Here is a 16,288-nt window from a genome sequence, read left to right as displayed (position 1 = left end):
AAGAAGCTGAGGACGATTTAGACCGGGATGACAATCGCCCCTGACGTCCAGAACAGAGAGCGCTGGGCAAGAGACCTCCATTGAGGTTCTCTCTTCACAGCCTCTCAGGTCCTAGAGTGTCTGGCCCAACAGCTGGCGGGAACCCCACTCCAGCCTCCTGCTTCCCTTACCTGTTCCCTTAAAGCCCCAGACCAGCGCCCTCTCTTCCACCAGATGGTAAAGGCATCTGGTGCTCACTTGTATTCCTTATGTTAAGGGAAAGCTAACGGACTACACCCTGACAGGGTCAGCCTGAAAAAAAACAGAACCCTAAACTGGTGATTCAAGGGGAGTCTGGCCCAGCTTGAATCACCTTCCCTGGAGGTCAGCCCTTCCAGCCTGCAGGTAGGATTTTTCTCTCACGAAGCTCCACTCGCCAGCTACAGCAACCTAAACGTTCTACTGTGGACTCCGCCCCCGCCTCCTAACCCCGCCTCCGCCTTGCCTGATCTTCAGCCACACCTCCCGGCCCTACACTCCTGGCCCTGCCACTCAGACTCTAGCCAAGCTCTTTACTGGCTGAGAGCTTCTGGCCCCGCCCCCCTCTCCTGTACCCTCGGGGGCGGGGCTGGAGAACCAACTGGGTGCTCTGGCTCGCCAGCGGATCTGAACGGGCGGAAGTCGGCCGGGTGGGACGCAGAGGGACAGGCCTGCAAAGCCGTTTCCGGTGGCTCGCTTGTTGGTGGGTCACTGACGCCCCCGAGCCGGTGAGTCGGCGCAGTTGCTTTCCTTGTTGTCAGGGCAAGGGTCACTTGCCTCTCCCTCCCCAAAAGAGATGGAAGGCGCGGGCGGCTCGGTGCTGTTGTGAGTACCTGGCGGGGGACTTGTTCCCAGCAGATGAGTGTTGAATCGCCGAGCACCCCAGCTCCTCTAGCCTGCTCCCGAGCTTCAGTGTTAAGCTGAGTAAGGCTGCTTCCCTCCAGGCCTGGGCCTGGCTGCGGCCTCCCTAGTTCCTTGTGAGTAATCACTTTCTGGGACCATCCCTCCCTCTCGTTTCTGCACCTGAATGACAAGAGGCTGACAGTGTTGTCATGGTTGCGGGACTCAGATGACACCTCAGGATTTGCCCTTCTGTATCGGAGACCGTGATTTCCCATTGGCTGTCCAAATGCTGGGGTCTGAGAGGGGAACCCTTTTATTTTTTTTTAGTGTTCACTGCTACTCCATTGTCAGTTCCTGAGGCGGGTTTCATACCTGGGCCACCAGCTTGGCCTAGGTCCTTGGGGGAAGACAATCCTTTAAATTTTACCCGAGTTTTTCCATTTAAACACAATTCTAGTCCCCTGTACTTCAGCACTATCGTGGATGGGATTTTATGTGTGGCTATTTGTCTTTTCTACTAGCTGTCCCATGAAGAAAAAAGTTTCTTGTAAATTCACTGTTGTCTCCATAATTGTCCATTTGAATGTGTGGGCTATGGCAGCCCTTTATTATTTATTTTTATTTATTCTTTCATCCATCCATCCATTCATTCACCCATCCATCCATTTAACTATCCATCCATCCATTCATTCATTTTTGGTTTATCGAGACAGGGTTTTGCCTTAACTGTCCTGGAACTCATTCTGTAGACCAGGCTCTCTTTGAACTCAGAAAGTAAAGGTGTGTCCACTGTTCCCCCCCCCCCGCCCTCCCCCCCAGCAGCTGTACATCATGGTTCAAGCCCTCACTCCCATACAGATGAGAAGGCTTAGGAGCTGATATTCAGATGTCATTGCTGCCTTTGCCCAGTCTGGTGTGTATGTATGTCTGGCATGGGGGGTTTAGAAGCAAGGTGTACAAAGTCCCTTGGAATTGGGGAGCTTCCTCTGCTTTGACCTCTGATCTTTTCAAAATTTCCCACAGGTGTCTGAGTCAAGACAAACGGATCCCATCCTCCCAGCCTCATGGTAGGAAGCCTGGCTGCCTGTATTCCCTGTACTCCTGTCAAGCCCCCCACTTCCTTCTTTGAGGACCACCCCTTTCCACTGGGCCTGAGCACCATGTGGTTGCTGGGAATTGAACTCAGGACCTCTAGAAGAGCAGTCAGTGCTCTTAACCACTGAGCCATCTCTCCAGCCCGGGCCTGATCACATACCTAGCTTTGACCCTCACTGTGGCTCTTACCCAGACCAGAGTTTAGCTGTGCCTGTTCAGTGGGGAGGGGCATAAGGTCACTCCCTTGGATTAAGTCCCTTTTCTTGGAAGACTTAAGAGCCAAAAGGATTCCTGTGACTCTAATCCATTCCCTCGGGTCACCTGCTTGAGATATATCATATTGCAGGGCCAAAGTAGAGCTAGCACCTAGGGCTATCTGGGATGCTGGTGTGTGTCCTTTCAGGAGGCGGTGACATTTGGCGACGTGGCTGTGCACTTCTCTCGGGAGGAGTGGCAATGCCTGGATTCTGGTCAGAGGGCCCTCTACAGGGAGGTGATGCTGGAGAACCACAGCAGTGTGGCTGGACTAGGTGAGGCTACTCCTGAGGGTCTGACGCATGCACCGCATTCGTCAGAGATGAGGTGTGAATGGTAACTGTTTGGGCCTTAGGAGCTAAACCTTGGTTCTCAGTGTGCCAGGCTAGCTCCAGGCTTTACACACATCATCCAACTGGGTAAGGAGTAAGCTAGGTAAGTGGGACTTCTGGGAACCAGTCAAGCCTGTTTCTTCCACGCTATCAAATTATCAGGTGAGAAATGGAACCCGCAGCTGGAATAGCACAAAACAAAAGCAACAACAGAAAGGAAAAAAGATCTTGTTAGTGTGAGGAATCTCCAGGGAAAACTGTTCTGGAACCAGAGTGTCGGTGACACCTGAGTCAATTCTGTCTGCCCCGCCATCTGATGACTCCTGTTCATGCTGCCTTCCCTGCAGGCTGCTCTAACACACATAGCTTTGTGTTTTGCTTGAATGTTGTGGCAGAATGGCATGTCCTACTTGCTGGCTGCTGTGCTTCTTACCTGTTACCGAGCCCCCTTTAGAGCTGACCCCACATGATGGTGGTACCCTACAACAGGAGTGTGTCCTGGGTTCTTGAGAGGATGCCTGGGCTAGTGGGGCCAGGAGTAGGGTAGGTGAGGGTAGGGAGTAGTGGGTTTATCAGGTACCTCTGTCAGCATTAGAGCAGCCCTATAACTGTTCATCCAGTCTAGCCTGGCAAAATCCAGTTACGTGATGTTTTATCAGCAGCGTGTAGTAAGGGATGGAGGACATGCAGGTCAACGGTCAAGCCTTGTTCTCTCACATGTAGAGCTCTGGGCTCAGTGCCAAGCACCACAGAGAGCAAAAAGGAAACAAACAAACCAAACAGGCTGGGTATGATGATCCTGCCTTTAATCAGGAGGCACATGCAGGCCAGTCTCATGAGTTCAAGGTCAGCCTGATCTACAGAGCAACTTCAAGATAGCCAGGGCTACACAGAAACACTGTTTTGAAACAACAACAATCAAAACAAAACCCAAACCAAAACAACAACAAAGAAAGTAAAACAATGTAAGATTCTGTTTTGCCAGTTGGTCTTGTTTCTGAGGGTTTGGGCATCCTGCCTTGTCCCGGTTCTTACCTTGTGAGTTCTGGAATCTTGTCTTTGTGCGCTTTGCTTTCTTCTGTAGATGGTTACAATGCCTAATTGATGTATGGCGTTTAGGTGTTTAGTATGTCTTGTGTTAGATTTCACCAAAACCAAAATGACCCATTGTAAATAAAGCACATTGAATATACACCTTGGAATTTTTATATATCTTTTATTTTACTCATTTATATGAGTATACTGTCACTGTCTTCAAACACACCAGAAGACCCCATTACAGATGGTTGTGAGCACCATGTGGCTGCTGGGAATTGAACTCAGGACCTCTGGAAGAGCAGTCAGTGCTCTTAACCACTGAGCCATCTCTCCAGCTGGAAACACTCCCTTTATCACCAATGATGTCGTCCTTCCTGAGCTTTGCCAACCTCCTTCCCCCTTTGCTAGTGTCCTTGTTACTAGGAAGTAAGGCTCAGGCTCTCCTACAGTTGAAGAACAATGGCAGGGCAGGGGGGGAAATGAGGTTTACTCAGGAGCTGGCATTCTTGAGAAGTTAGGATGTGCTTTCTCCTCAAGACACTTGGGGGCACAGTCAGGAGGACAGCAAGTTAAATAAAGTTTGGACTGCATAATGAATCTGCTTCATTCATTTCATTACTGTTTTTTTTGCTGTTTGTTTGTTTTGCTTTGATGTTTCTAGACAGGGGTTCTCTGTATAGTCCTGGCTGTCCTGGAACTCTGTAGACCAGGCTGGCCTCAAACTCAATAGAGATCTACCTGCCTCTGCCTCCTGAGTGTTGGGATTAAAGGAGTGGCCCCCACCACACAGCTAAATTTTGTTTCTTGCTACTCCTACCTCTTGGAGTATCCTTGACTTCTGAGCTGGGGGATGAAAACACTTGGCTTTGTAGAATGTGGTGCTGGCCTGGGCTTAAGCTTCCCTGATCCATTTGTACCCCAAGTACCTTCGGCCTGTTCAGTTCTGTGTTAACAGTGTTCCCTGAAGATTGTGGAATCTGGGTACCCTTTCTGTCTAGTCTAAGAAGCTGGAGAGAAGTGACTGCTGTGTATCCAGTGGCTCATCCCTCATCACCCTCCCCAATAGGCTCTGTATATATCTAGTAGCTCCTGCCCTTCATGGCTGGAAACTAGGAGGGCGGCTGACTCCAGGAAATATTTCCAGCATCTTCTCTGCCTCACACACAGCAGGATTCCTGGTCTTTAAGCCTGAACTGATCTCCCGGCTGGAACAAGGACAAGAGCCCTGGGCCCTTGATCTACAGGGAGCAGAGGGGACAGAGGCACCAAGGATTTGCCAGACAGGTGAGGCCCAGTCCTTGTCACAGAGAAGGTCTGAATAAGAAGGAGCTGAGGTGAGGTCTTGAGACAGTGGGAGGCTGTGGTGAATCCTGGTTACCAGGCTGGGCTGCTGAGGAACACTGCAGAGGAGGCCAGCCCCAGAAAACCATAGCTAGGTGTGTGGCCACCTCTGGGAAGGCTATCCCACGAAAAGACAAGGACACAAAACACTTGTCCATTCAGTGACTATGTACTTAATGGTCATAGAGAAATCTGGCCTGTGGAATCAGGATAGGTAGATAGCCTGTGTGGATTTGGAGAGAGAGTCAGTCTAGAAGGAAAGTAGATGTTATGAAGGCCTCTTGGGGGTTCTGGGTACTAAGACCCTTGCATGAACTTAGAAGAAGTCAGTGTGAACTACTAGGTATAGCCACTCTAACCTTATTGTAAAACATTCTGATTAAAAGCCACTTGGGAAGGAAAGAGTTTATTTCACATTTCCAGGTACTAAGCCATCGTAGTGGTGAAGCAAAAACAGTGGAGGAGCACTGTTACTGTCTTACTCTCTGGCCTGTGTTGAGCTTGTTTTCTTTTACAGTCCAGACACAGGTACCCAGAATTGATGCTGACCATTGTAGGCTGGGTCTTTCCATAATAAATGGTCAACCAAGACAATCTCACAGACTGATCTGGCGTTTCTATTTGAGGTTTCCTCTTCCCAGGTAACCCTAGATGGTGCCAATTTGTCAGTAAAAAGTAACTAACCATCACACCTATAGCGAGGCTTGCAGGTGTGGGTTTGTGGTTCGGGTTCTTCTCAGAGAAGCCTTAGAAGAACGGCTATGGACTTACTCCTGGCTATTTTGTTCCGACTCTCTTTGTCCTTACTTGCCAGGTAGCCTGCTTGGAGGCCTCTGACCTTGACGAATTCTAGACTGACATTCTGTCCTTGGGCTTGCTTGGTCCAGTCTCAGTTTGCACACTGTAGACTATTTCTCGGTCCAGTCTGTTTGCACACTGTAGACTATTTCTCGGTCCAGTCTGTTTGCACACTGTAGACTATTTCTCGGTCCAGTCTGTTTGCACACTGTAGACTATTCCTTGGCACCGATACGGTGGAACTCAGCTTGTGGACCCTCTTAGGACGAGCAGCTCTCAGCACTGTCTTGTGGGCATATGCATATCATCACTGTCCAGTGAACTGACTAGTGAGGGTTTCCCTGGTATCTCCTTGCTACGCGTTGCACTTGTGCTGATACTTCCCCAAGTCCCTGGCTGTCTCTGCCTCTTTTCAGACCTCAGATGTAAGGAACATTTTTACTCTGTGTTTATTTCAGACTCTGCTATTAGAACTGATGGCAAGCAGACCTGTGAGTACATGAACCGTCTCAAAAGGCAGATTCCTGGCTTTGGAGACAATTTGGATTCTAAAGTCTGGTCAGAGAATTGCCCAAGAAGCCTTGGGCTAAGAGTGAGTGGCTCACTTTTCCAGAAGCACCATTTGAATAATGAAACCATGATGCCCAAGAACTTCACAAAGGATGCTGTCCAAGAATGTAAGGAGCTGCAGGCCACTGATCTGGGTTATCAACCAGATGACCACAGAGACCATGTGAAGGGGACATCAGAAAACTGTGACGTGTGTGGCAGAGTCTTTAGACCAGCTTTGAACCTGGATCCATATGAAATCAGTGTACAGGAAAGATCATACAGATGTCAGGAGTGCCAGAAAACATCACCTGACTGCAAACAGGAGAAACACACAAGTAACTGCCATGGGAAGAAGCCTTACAGGTGTGAGGAGTGTGGGAAAGTCTTCAGGCTGTGTTCACAACTCAATCAGCATCAGAGAATCCACACCGGAGAGAAACCATTTAAATGTGTTGATTGTGGGAAAGGTTTCCGCCTGAGCTCAAAACTTATTCAGCATCAAAGAATTCACACCGGAGAGAAGCCTTACAGATGTGAGGAGTGTGGGAAAACCTTTGGTCAGAGCTCAAGCCTCATCCATCATCAGAGAATTCACACAGGAGAAAGGCCATACAGTTGTCACGAGTGTGGGAAATCCTTCAGCCAGCAATCACAGCTGGTCAGACATCAGAGGACTCACACTGGAGAGAGGCCCTACCCCTGCCAGGAGTGTGGCAAGGCCTTCAGCCAAAGTTCAACTCTAGCCCAGCATCAGAGGATGCATACTGGGGAGAAATCTCAAATGCCAAGAGCTTCAGAGAGCCCAAGCCTTATTGCCCGGCAGAGAACTAACACTGTAGAGAAGCCATTTAAGTGCGAGGAGTGTGGGAAAGCTTTCAGGTGGATCTCTCGCCTGAACCAACATCAGCTGATCCACACTGGAGAGAAACCTTATAAGTGCAACAAGTGCACAAAAGCCTTTGGTTGTAGCTCACGCCTGATTCGCCATCAGAGAACTCACACTGGAGAAAAGCCGTTTAAATGTGATGAGTGTGGGAAGGGCTTCGTTCAGGGCTCACACCTTATTCAGCATCAGCGAATCCACACCGGAGAGAAGCCTTATGTGTGTACTGACTGTGGGAAAGCCTTTAGCCAGAGCTCCAGTCTCATTTACCACCAGAGAATCCATAAGGGAGAGAAGCCATATGAATGTGTCCAATGCGGAAAAGCCTTCAGTATGAGCACACAGCTCACCAGCCATCAGAGGATTCACACCGGGGAGAGACCCTATAAGTGTAGCGAGTGTGGAAAGGCCTTCAGCCAGAATTCAACCCTTTTCCAGCACCAGATAATCCATGCTGGAGTAAAGCCCTATGAGTGTAGTGAGTGTGGAAAGGCCTTTAGCCGAAGCTCGTACCTTATTGAGCACCAGAGAATACACACTAGAGCCCAGTGGTACTATGAATTCGGGAATGCCACTGAAAGTTCCACCTTTCCGAACCATAAAAAGGTGAACGCTGTAAAGAAGTTGCACCAGTGTGATGACTGTGAGAAGATATTCAGGTGGCATTCACACCTGGTTATACACCAGAGGATTCACACAGGAGAGAAGCCTTACAAATGTAATGCCTGCGGCAAAGCTTTTAATCGGAGCTCAAGGCTCACTCAGCACCAAAAGATTCACATGAGATAAATCATTTACCCAAATGTCTTAGTTACTTCTCTCTTGCTGTGAGGGCACCAAGACCAAGGCAACTTATACAAGAGTTCATGTGGTTTCCGAGTGTTCGTTTTAGAGAGTGTGCACGGCCATCTTGGCAGGGAGCATGATGACAGGCAGGCAGGCATGATGCTAGAGCGGTAGGTAGCTTAGAGCTTACATCTTGAGACAGCCACTTACTAGATAGAGAGAACTGACAGGAAATGGCGAGGGTCTTTAAAAACCTCAAAGGTCTCCCCCAGTGGCACACTTCCTCTAAGGCCATACCTCCTAATAATTACCAGACAATTCCACCAACTGAGGACCAAGTGTTGAAACATACGAGCCCATGGGGGGGGGGGGTCATTCCCATCCAAACCACCACACTATATAAATATGTAACTGAATAAGCCCGAAGCCTTATTTTATTTCCATAATTTATGCTAACAGAGACTTAAGGGTCGTTGAGAAGATTCAGATTGGTTCTTAAAGAACAGTCTACTTAGGAAATGCTTTACTTTGTTTCTGTAATGTCTTAACATTTACCCATTAAATAAAAGTGTGTATCACACTGAAGGTGTAGCCCATACTTTGAACTCAAAGTGAATCTTTGTCCTACAGATAAGAAATAGCTATAAGGAAAACCTCATGAGCCCTAGGAAAGGCATTAAATGCAGACCTGGTGGTACACACTGGCAAACACAGCACTCGGGCAGATGCAGAACGTCATCCAGACTATGTCTCTAAAAATAAGGTTAAAATTTCAAAAGGTAAAAAGCCTAGGCATGGTAGTGCATGCCTTTAATCCCAGAATTTAGGAGGCAGACGCAAAATGAAGAAGAAATTCTGGAGACATAGCTGGGTTGGATCTTACTCTTGAGAGCATCTTTTCTGTTGTTCCAGTTCAGAGCGGGAGGCTTCTCTATCATAATGCTAAACCTTTAGCATTTACTTCGTCTTTATCACATGACTACAATCTTAAGCTTCCTAGTGCTTGTTTCCTCTCCACACTGTACATTTTCACTTTATTATATATATATATATTATTCAGACACCCAGAAGAGGGTATCAGGTCCCATTATAGATGGTCCTGAGCCACCATGTGGTTGCTGGGAATTGAACTCAGGACCTCTGGAAGAGCAGCCAGTGCTCTGATTCATCTCTCCAGCCCCCATTTTTGTTTTTTTTTTTCCATTGTAGATCCCCATAAGAATGATTAGTGATAGCCGTGTCCCACTATGCTGTCTTGAGAGTTTCTCCAACCAAATAAATTAGTTATGTAATTAGTATTTATTGTTTAAAATACTCATGTATATGAATGTTTTCCCTGCATGTATGCCTGTACCCGATACCTGTGGTGGTTAAAAGACGGCATTGGATTCCCCTGGAACTGGGATTATGGACTGTTTGAAGCTGCCATGTGGGTGCTGGAAATTGAACCCAGGTCTATCTATAAGAGTGACAGGTGTTCTTAACAGTTGAGCCATGTCTTCATCAACCTCTCCACTATTAGCCTCAAGTGAGTTCTTAGGATATTGACAAAAGGCAGCCAGATTCTTTGCAAAAATAGCACAAATGGCCCTTTCTAATAGAGGCCTTGTTTCCCTCTGAAATCTTAGGAGCTAGGTCTCCACTGTCTGTACTTGTCTTCCAGGGTCCTACTAGAATGGTGCCTTAATTTCTGTTTAGGGCAGTTGATGTCTTTCTAGTCCAAACTTAGTTAGCCTTGGTTGTCCTAGAACTGGCTCTGTAGACCAGGCTAGCCTTGAACTCAGAGATCTGCCTTCCTGTTTCTCAAGTGCTGGGATTAAAAGTATGTGCCACCACTGTCCAGTTAGTCCAAACTTTCAAAATATTTCACACTCCTTCAGCCCTTAACTTACCCTGTGCTGGTTCCTGGGGCATCTGCTATACTCTATACCTCAGCAAGCCTGACAGAACTCAGACCATAAAGGCAAGTGACTGTGTATTTGTGGTTGCTTGGTACCCTGTGGCTGACTGATCTCTACCAGTGGTCAGGAACACACGATACCTATTTCTCAGATGGTGGATGATTCTCTGTTGTGCTGGTATGACCTTGTTCAGAATCTCAGGAACCCCGTGTTAGCTTCCATCTCATATTTTTTAAATTGCTGGCATCATTGTGTCATTTGTGTCATATGTATCCCTCGCTGTGTAGACCTTGGTAGCCTTGGACTCCCAGCTTGGATAGCAGGTGTGTGTGATCATGTCCAGCCTCTTCACTGGGCCTCTTTAACATTCCCTTCCCCTGAAATAGATCCCTACGTTACCAAAAGTGAGCCCTTAGCACGAAGCCACCACCTTGTGTCAGCAACTGTACCCTAACTTCCCACCAGGACTGGCCAGTCTGTGGGCTATCAGAGACCCAGGCTTTGCAAATCACGTCTGGTTTTTGTGTTGGCAGATGCCACAATGGGATTGTGTCCGAAAAAGCTTTCCCAGATGCCTTTGAGGGAAAATAGGGAGCTCACCAGGAAAATGGAGCCATCAGACTATACCCAGAGCTTGATATAGAGGGGAAAATCCTGAAAGGAGCTTCCCTGGCAGCTGTACAGGAAATGTCCTTCCTACTGGGTCACCAGGAGCACATGATTCTGTGCTGTTCTGAGACTCACGCTTTCAGATCTTCCAAGAGGTACTTTCTGGTCAATTATGTGGCTTAGTTGAATGCATACCTAGAATTCACAAAACCTTGATTGTGTCTCCCAATCTTTCATTGAAAACGAGCTAGAGGTGGAGCACACCTTTAATCCCAGTACTGGGAGCAGAGGCAAGTAGATCTCTGTGAATTTGAGGCCAGCTTGGTCTACAGGGTGATAGGACTGTTACACAAAGAAGCCCTGTCTTGGAAAACCAAAAATAAAAGTTGAGGTGTGGTAGTGCCTGCTTGTTATCCCTGCACTCTAAAAACATGGAGACAGAAGGATCAGAATTTATGGTCTCCCATGACAAGCTCAAGACCAGACTGGGATATGTGAGTCCTTGTCTTCAAAGGAAGGGCTTTGTATCAGGCTTACCTCCCACGATGTTCCTTCATCCTTTTATAATAAACAACTACTAAGTTTGTGGCATTTTTAAAAATATTACTTTATGAGATTCTTGTATAATTACATCTGTTCCCTCTTCCCTAACCCTCCTTATTGCACACTTTAAAATTCATGGCCTTTAAAAAATTAGTTACATGCACACATGCATATACATATATAGTCCTAATTATGTAATCAATCTGTATGTTACTGATGGCCCTGAGTTCTGTAAGAAATTAAGTTGAGAAAACTGTGGGGAGCAAGCCGGCAAGCAACACTCCTCCATGACCTCTGTACCAGCACCTGCCTCCACGTTCCTGTTGTAGTAAATATTAAAACATTAATCTGCTGCTACCAGTCCCGTGCTTGCCCAGGCTCTTTCTCTACCACGTAGTCCACTCTTCCCGCCCTGGCTGCTTTTGATCCGGGTGGTCCATGACCACCCCAATGTGCTGTTTTCACTCACTTTCTCTTGGTGGGTTGTTGCCATGCCTGGCACACACACACATCCTAACCCCACAGTGGGCTTTGTGCATCCAGTCACTCTTTTGAACTCAAGTTGCCGCATCAAATAACACATCAATTGAAAACAACAGCAGCAGCCAGATGGTGCCTTTGATCTCAGCCCTTCGGGGCAGAGGCAGGGGGATCTCTGAGTTTGAGGTCAGCCTGGTCTACAGAGTGAATGCCTATGGCTACATAGGGAAGGTTTAAAAGTTCAAAGGCAGTGAAGCAGTATCACATTTTTGGTTAACCAGACAGCTAGGTTTTGAGCTTGTTGGTGTTAGGTGACGTCACAGGGAGGTGCACTGTATTGAGATAATAGAGTATAACTGAACCGTAACTTTTTGGTTTATTAATAGCATTCAGTGTCAGCTATGGATAATCTCTTCTGAGAAGTGGAGTCCAAAATCTGACTCTTTTCACCTTATGAACAAAATGGAGACTGAATACAAAATGACCACAGTTATGTTAAATAGAGCAGGCTCAACACCCTGCCTTAAAATACAACCAACTACGGTGTAATAGCACCTGAGGTTGACCTCTGTCTTCACATGCACACATATGCACATGCATTTACACATACATGTACACTCACACACACATGAGCCTACACAGAGAGAAATACACATTTCCTCCCCCCTCAAAAATATCCCCAAACAAGGCTTTTATGAACATTTATTAGTTATAGGTTGAATTTTGTTCTTTAAAAGATTTCCTGAAGTCCTAAGATCTCCAGAACCTGAGAGTAAATGGAACACTATTTGGAAAAAATGGTCTTGGTAAATGAAGTTATTAGAATGTTTACAAGAAAGTGGAAATTTCACTTGAAGGAGGCAGAGGGCCAGACAGTGGTGGCATGGCACATGCCTTTAATTCCAGCATTTGGGAGCAAGGCAGTCTGATCTCTAAGACCAGCCTGGTCTAGAGCTACACAGAGAAACTCTATCTCAAAAACAAACAAACAAAAGAGACAGAGATTAGAGTGATATATCTAAACTAAGGAATGTCATGGCTATTTGGCTACAAGCTAATGCTGCAAGAGGCTCAAGAACACGGTCCAATCAACACTTGTACCTGAATCTAGGGCACTTGTTCTTTTAAATTGTTTTCTGTGGAGTTGATGAATATAGGGTTTCACAATTTCTAGGCAAACCTGTCCCTCTGATCTATACCGCTCACTCTTGCACATTTAAAATATTCCTGTAAATGTAAAAGAAGCAGCTGGGCAGCTCTTTCAAGTAGTTGTTGTGCTTTGCACTCCAAAAGTAAGTGCAAGTTTGAATTACTGCACAGCACACACGGCATTTGAGGTGGTCAGTCTGTTTCTTTAAGCTGCTATGAAGAATGGGATTTTAGCTTGATGTTTTTGTAGTGGTGAGCATGTCCTCTTAGGTGCTTATTGAAGGTGTGTGTGTGTGTGTGTGTGTGTGTGTGTTCTTTAAGACAGAATCTCTGTGTAGCCCTAGCTGGTCTGGAACTCACAGAGATCTGTCTGCCTCCCAAGTGCTGGAATGAAAAGTGTGCACCATAACAATCAACTTCCTCCAATCTTTTTTGATAAAGCAATATACTAAGTTATTCAGGTTGGTCCTGAACTCACTCTGGAGCCCAGAGTGCCTTGGGTTTGTGATCATCCTGTCCCAGGCTCTTGTGATCATTCATTTGTATCACCAGGTTAGGGTCATTAATCATTCATATCATCCTTAATGAAATGTCTATATAGATTTTTGCCCGCATAATTACTCCCCTACCCCAAAAGCTTCATTATTATTGTTTTTTTGTTAGTTTGTTTGTTTTTGAGACAGGGTATGTAGCGCTGGCTGTGCTGGAACTCTGTGTAAACCAGACTGGCCTTGAACTCACAAAGATCCTCCTGCTTCTGCCTCCCAGTGCTGGGATTAAAGACGTGGGCCGCCTGGCCCATCTAATTATTTTAAAATATGCAATTTGTTGGCATCAACTACGAAAATTCTGGCGTGTGTCCCTCACACGAGACGGCTTGGGCACAGGACAACAAAAGCCACGAATTCTTTGCTTCCCTAAACAGCGTCAGAAGATAAGCGACCTGGCGGCGCGTGCGCTCGGCTCCGGGAACCACAGAGAGCCTCTGACGCGCTTTCCTAGAGCGGCCCGGAAGTGTCTCCGGGCCCTTCCTGAGACCCGGCCAACTTCCTGCTGCTGCCAGCCACAGCTAATAGCTCCTGCGGATAGGTTCCACCAGGTGCAGAGGGCGGTAAAGGCTTGGTTTGTGTTTGTAATGTGAGATTAGGTCTTCCAGAGCTATGTTGAGGATTCAGGGTTGAGGGGTCTCAAGCTGCGTTGTCCACGTTCACTAATACTATTCACGTAGGACTTCGTACGCTCTTCTGTTTCTTGGTTCTTTTCCCTGCCAACTGTTAAATCTCTGGGGCACCTCCCTTCTAGACTCTAGACTCAGGCGGGCTCCTTTGCCACACGGTCTCAGCGCCACCTCCCAAGCACGCATCCTATTTGCTATCTATCCTTGGTAGTTATGTGACTGGCGGATGGGGCCCCACATCAACCCCCATTTTTTAGTACATGAAACTTCTGACTAGGGAGTCACTTTTCTCTCCTTCCCCTCTCTAGGCAACTGTGGTTAGGACCTTCTCTTCTGACTGGTCAAGAAAGGGGAAGAAAGGATGTCTGCTTTGGGCACTGCAGCTCCATACTTGCACCATCCAGCTGACAGTCACAGTGGCCGGGTCAGCTTCCTGGGTTCCCAGCCCTCTCCAGAAGTGACAGCAGTGGCTCCGCTCTTGAAGGACTTAGACAGGAGCACCTTCAGAAAGTTGTTGAAACTTGTAGTCGGGGCCTTACATGGGAAAGACTGCAGAGAAGCCGTCCAGCACCTTGGTGCCAGCGTCAACCTGTCAGAGGAGCGTCTAGCCGTCCTGCTGGCGGGCACACACACCTTGCTCCAGCAGGCTCTCCGGCTGCCCCCTGCCAGTCTGAAGCCAGATGCCTTCCAGGACGAGCTCCAGGAACTTGGCATTCCTCAGGATCTGATTGGAGATTTGGCCAGTTTGGCATTTGGGAGTCAACGTCCTCTTCTCAACTCAGTAGCCCAACAGCAGGGGTCCTCGCTGCCTCGCCTGTCTTATTTCCGGTGGCGGGTGGATGTGGCCATCTCAACCAGTGCTCAGTCCCGCTCCCTGCAGCCGAGTGTTCTCATGCAGCTGAAGCTCACGGATGGATCTGCACACCGCTTCGAGGTACCCATAGCCAAGTTCCAGGAGCTTCGGTACAGTGTAGCCTTGGTCCTTAAGGAGATGGCAGAGCTGGAGAAGAAGTGTGAGCGCAAACTGCAGGACTGAACCCTGGTACTGTGGGTGCTGAAGCAGAACACAGTCCCACTGGAGACTGAGGCCAACTCAGTTGAGGGCCCGCATGTAAGAACATATTCTAAGTGACAGCTGGGACTTTCAGGTTTTGTTTTATGAGTAAACAGCTGGGCAGAGTAGCACAGTTAATAATCTCAGCACTTGGAAGGCTGAGGCTGGAGAATGGGAAATGTAAGGCTGGCCTGGGTATCAGAGTGAGGCTGTTTTGAATTAAAGAGGTAAAGCAACTATTAAACACTTGTTATTCTACTAGGAAATTAAACCTACTTGCCCCTTCCCCAACTGTTGGTATGTGCTCCTGGATGAGGCCATGTGGAAATCTAAGACCAGAGGAAGACCTCTTGCAACATACAAGATTGCTCAGCATAACCTGAACGCTGTTCATTTGCCCTCATAAGTCCTGTGCTTTGCTGTGGACATGTTTATTCTTACACCCTAAATTCCTGCTTTCATGAAGCTGACATTCTAGTGTGTGTGTGGAAGACGTCACAAATAATAAATATGCATTAAATAATGCTTAGTCTACATAACATTAAATACATATTTTAAATATTAAGACATAAGAACAGGGCTGGAGTGATGGCTCAGTGGTTAAGAGCACTGACTGATCTTCCAAAGGCCCTAAGTTCAATTCCTAGCAACCACATGGTGGCTCACAACCATCTATAATGGGATCAGATGCCCTCTTATGGTGTGTCTGAAAACATTTACAGTATACTCACATAAAATAAATAAATCCATAAGAACAGGGCTGGAGGATTGATTCAGCAGTTAAGAACACTTGCCCGTGCAGAGGACTTGGGTTCAATTCTCAGCATCCACGTGGTAGTTCACAACCTTCAGTAACTCCAGTTTCGGGGGTTGGGGGTAGGGTGAGGGGGATTCAACATCAAGACGTGTGGCACTCACACATACATGCAAGCAACTCTTATACTTGTAATGTGATAAGTCTAAAATAAACAAACCACCAGTAAAGCCTGTGACAATTGAATAGAGCCAGGTCAGAGGAGGAAGAGTGGAAGGAGGGCCATTGTGAGAAAGTTGGTCACAAGGCAATCTTTGAATTTAGGTGTCTCTGCAAACATGTGGAATTGAGGGACTGAGGAGAGTACTCTGCAGAGGGAGCAACTGGTACATTGGCTGCTAGTAAAGCTATGTAGTTTTAGTGTATTAAAACTTTGAATATGTCCACTGAACTAGTTCAGTACTTTACCTTCCTCTCCATGGGTAATTTGGAACCACTCAAATTAAGAGTGTCTTTGGGAGCTGGAGAGTTGAGTCTGTCTTGGCTAAGAGTCTTTGTTTTTGCAGAAGACCTGGGTTTGACTCCCTGCACCCATATGGTGGCTCATAGATGTTTATAACTCCATTTTCAGGGGATCCAATCTCTTGTCATTTCTGGGCAACAGGCACACACTTGGTGCA

The 16,288-nt window shown here is 47.1% G+C and overlaps 2 protein-coding genes across 3 annotated transcripts; both read left to right on the top strand.

The window, feature by feature from the left end:
* Window positions 1-672: 672 nt before the first annotated feature.
* Window positions 673-8,295, top strand: ZNF7 (zinc finger protein 7). Its single transcript, XM_080938858.1, has 5 exons — window positions 673-746; window positions 1,885-1,928; window positions 2,360-2,486; window positions 4,749-4,865; window positions 6,179-8,295. The coding sequence occupies exons 2-5, from the start codon at window positions 1,926-1,928 to the stop codon at window positions 7,942-7,944; spliced, it is 2,013 nt and encodes a 670-aa protein (XP_080794984.1). The 5' UTR covers window positions 673-746; window positions 1,885-1,925; the 3' UTR covers window positions 7,945-8,295.
* Window positions 8,296-13,643: 5,348 nt separating this feature from the next.
* On the top strand, window positions 13,644-15,613 carry COMMD5 (COMM domain containing 5). 2 transcript variants are annotated; one of them, XM_080939085.1, is made up of 2 exons: window positions 13,644-13,722; window positions 14,109-15,613. In XM_080939085.1, exon 2 carries the CDS (start codon window positions 14,162-14,164, stop codon window positions 14,834-14,836), a length of 675 nt encoding a protein of 224 aa, XP_080795211.1. In that variant the 5' UTR covers window positions 13,644-13,722; window positions 14,109-14,161; the 3' UTR covers window positions 14,837-15,613. The 2 variants fall into 2 exon arrangements, with proteins under 2 accessions (XP_080795211.1, XP_080795212.1); XM_080939086.1 differs by having other exon boundaries at window positions 13,670-13,734.
* Window positions 15,614-16,288: the final 675 nt, after the last annotated feature.

Source organism: Micromys minutus (assembly GCF_963924665.1).
Source record: "Micromys minutus genome assembly, chromosome: 27".
In the NCBI taxonomy this organism is placed as follows: Eukaryota; Metazoa; Chordata; class Mammalia; order Rodentia; family Muridae; genus Micromys; species Micromys minutus.
The sequence above is the reverse complement of the archived record's forward strand: the minus strand, read 5'-3'. Positions and strand labels throughout refer to the sequence as shown.